This window comes from Tupaia chinensis, unplaced genomic scaffold (assembly GCF_000334495.1).
Source record: "Tupaia chinensis unplaced genomic scaffold, TupChi_1.0 Scaffold000180_1, whole genome shotgun sequence".
In the NCBI taxonomy this organism is placed as follows: domain Eukaryota; kingdom Metazoa; phylum Chordata; class Mammalia; order Scandentia; family Tupaiidae; genus Tupaia; species Tupaia belangeri.
In genome coordinates, this window is record NW_006159655.1 from 1012234 (window position 1) to 1013738 (window position 1505).

Consider the following 1505-nt stretch of genomic DNA (forward strand, 5'->3'; position numbering starts at 1 on the left):
ACATGCCTGGCATGAGTTTCAAGCCACCAGGTCTGGGACTTGAACCACAGTTAACAATGTGAGAATCCAACACCTTAACCACCACGCCACCAGCTGCCCCCCTGTAATTTTTTATAAAGACAGGAAAAGAGTTTCCGTTTGAAATCATGTCCTGGCATAGTTTAATAAAAACTACCCTGCTGATGAACCTCTGACTCTAGTACCATTTGCTGAAATAAAAAGGCCATTTATCTTACTAGAAATTAGAAAACAATTTGTTTTCCTTGAGTCATTTAAATCAACTAGCATATAAAGGAGTAGAACAAACTGTTTCTATGCATTTGAAAGGTAAAACATAGCACTTTAAAGAAACCCAATGACTGCTGATAGTTACTTTTGTCTTCCCTTTCCCTCCACTCCCCCTTTAGAAACATGAATGACATTTGGCCTCAATTACTTCTTTCCAATTTTATCTTCCACAATCTACTGCTCCATTCTCCTTACTTCCAGCCACACTATTTAAGTTGTCCAAACACATGCCTGCACATTTTCATTTGTTTTTGTTCTATTATATCTATCTATCTAGCCAATTATACCTGCCCTCCCTGCCACTTGTGAACATTTGGCAGCAACAAGCAAATCTAGGTCTTTAACATACAATGTCCTAACTTTATGAGCCTGTCCATATAATTAACCATGAACAGAATATTATCCAAGCATTTGGAGACTTGAGAATTCCTTCTGTTACCTTGAGCTTCATGAATTTACATGTCACTTTGAAGTACAAAACAGTCCCTAAATAATTTTAAAGATTGAAGAGTAAATTAAGCCTCCATCAACGACGTCGCTCAGGTTAATTAATGAAATGTACTCTTGGATGATGACACACTTTTACTGAGAGTATTGTTTAAACGTTTGGAACACCTAATTTAACCCTAACCTCTGTGGCGTGGGTGTTATACTTATTTACAATGTGCAGAAACAGGAGAGTGTCAAAGTGAGCGTCGCGGGAGGACGCAGGCATTTGAGACGCTCCGACTACCAGATACGTCCGCGCTAGAGGACACCCCAAGGCGCTGGCGGACCACGCGGTGCAACCCCAGAATTCAGGTTCAGACGTTCTCACCAACGAGCTTTGTCTCACTGGCCAACACCGAGGCCCACCCAGAACAATCAGAAACTGAGACAGAAAAAGTGGCCTTGGGTTCATTGGCCTGATTTCTCGGGTGGGGACCCATGTGCTCTCTGAAGAGTGAGTTCCACGCCGCGAGTTCCGCGGGCCTGACGTTTCCCGCCGCCGCGTCCACGCGACCGGGATGCTGACGGCGCAGCCGCGGGCTCGAGGCCGTGCAGGCTGGGCTAGGGTGGCTCGTGGTGACGGGGAAGAAGTACTAGCACGCCCTCGGCCAGGAGAAAACAGTCTTTCGGGACACCCGCCGCTGCCGGGACTAGCTCCTCCGCCTCGGATTCTTAGGACCGGCTCAGAGTCTCCCGCGCTTCCCTGCAACTCCGCGAAGGCGAAAGGG

The 1505-nt window shown here is 46.5% G+C and overlaps 1 protein-coding gene across 1 annotated transcript in view; it reads left to right on the forward strand.

Annotated features, from left to right (window-relative positions):
* The first annotated feature begins 1295 nt into the window (after positions 1–1295).
* Positions 1296–1505, forward strand: part of SMCHD1 (structural maintenance of chromosomes flexible hinge domain containing 1) — a 173207-nt gene continuing 172997 nt past the window's right edge. Inside the window, exon 1 of the mRNA XM_027771046.1 lies at positions 1296–1482. Within this exon, the coding sequence (XP_027626847.1) occupies positions 1296–1482 (187 nt within the window). The remainder of the gene's footprint in view (positions 1483–1505) is intronic.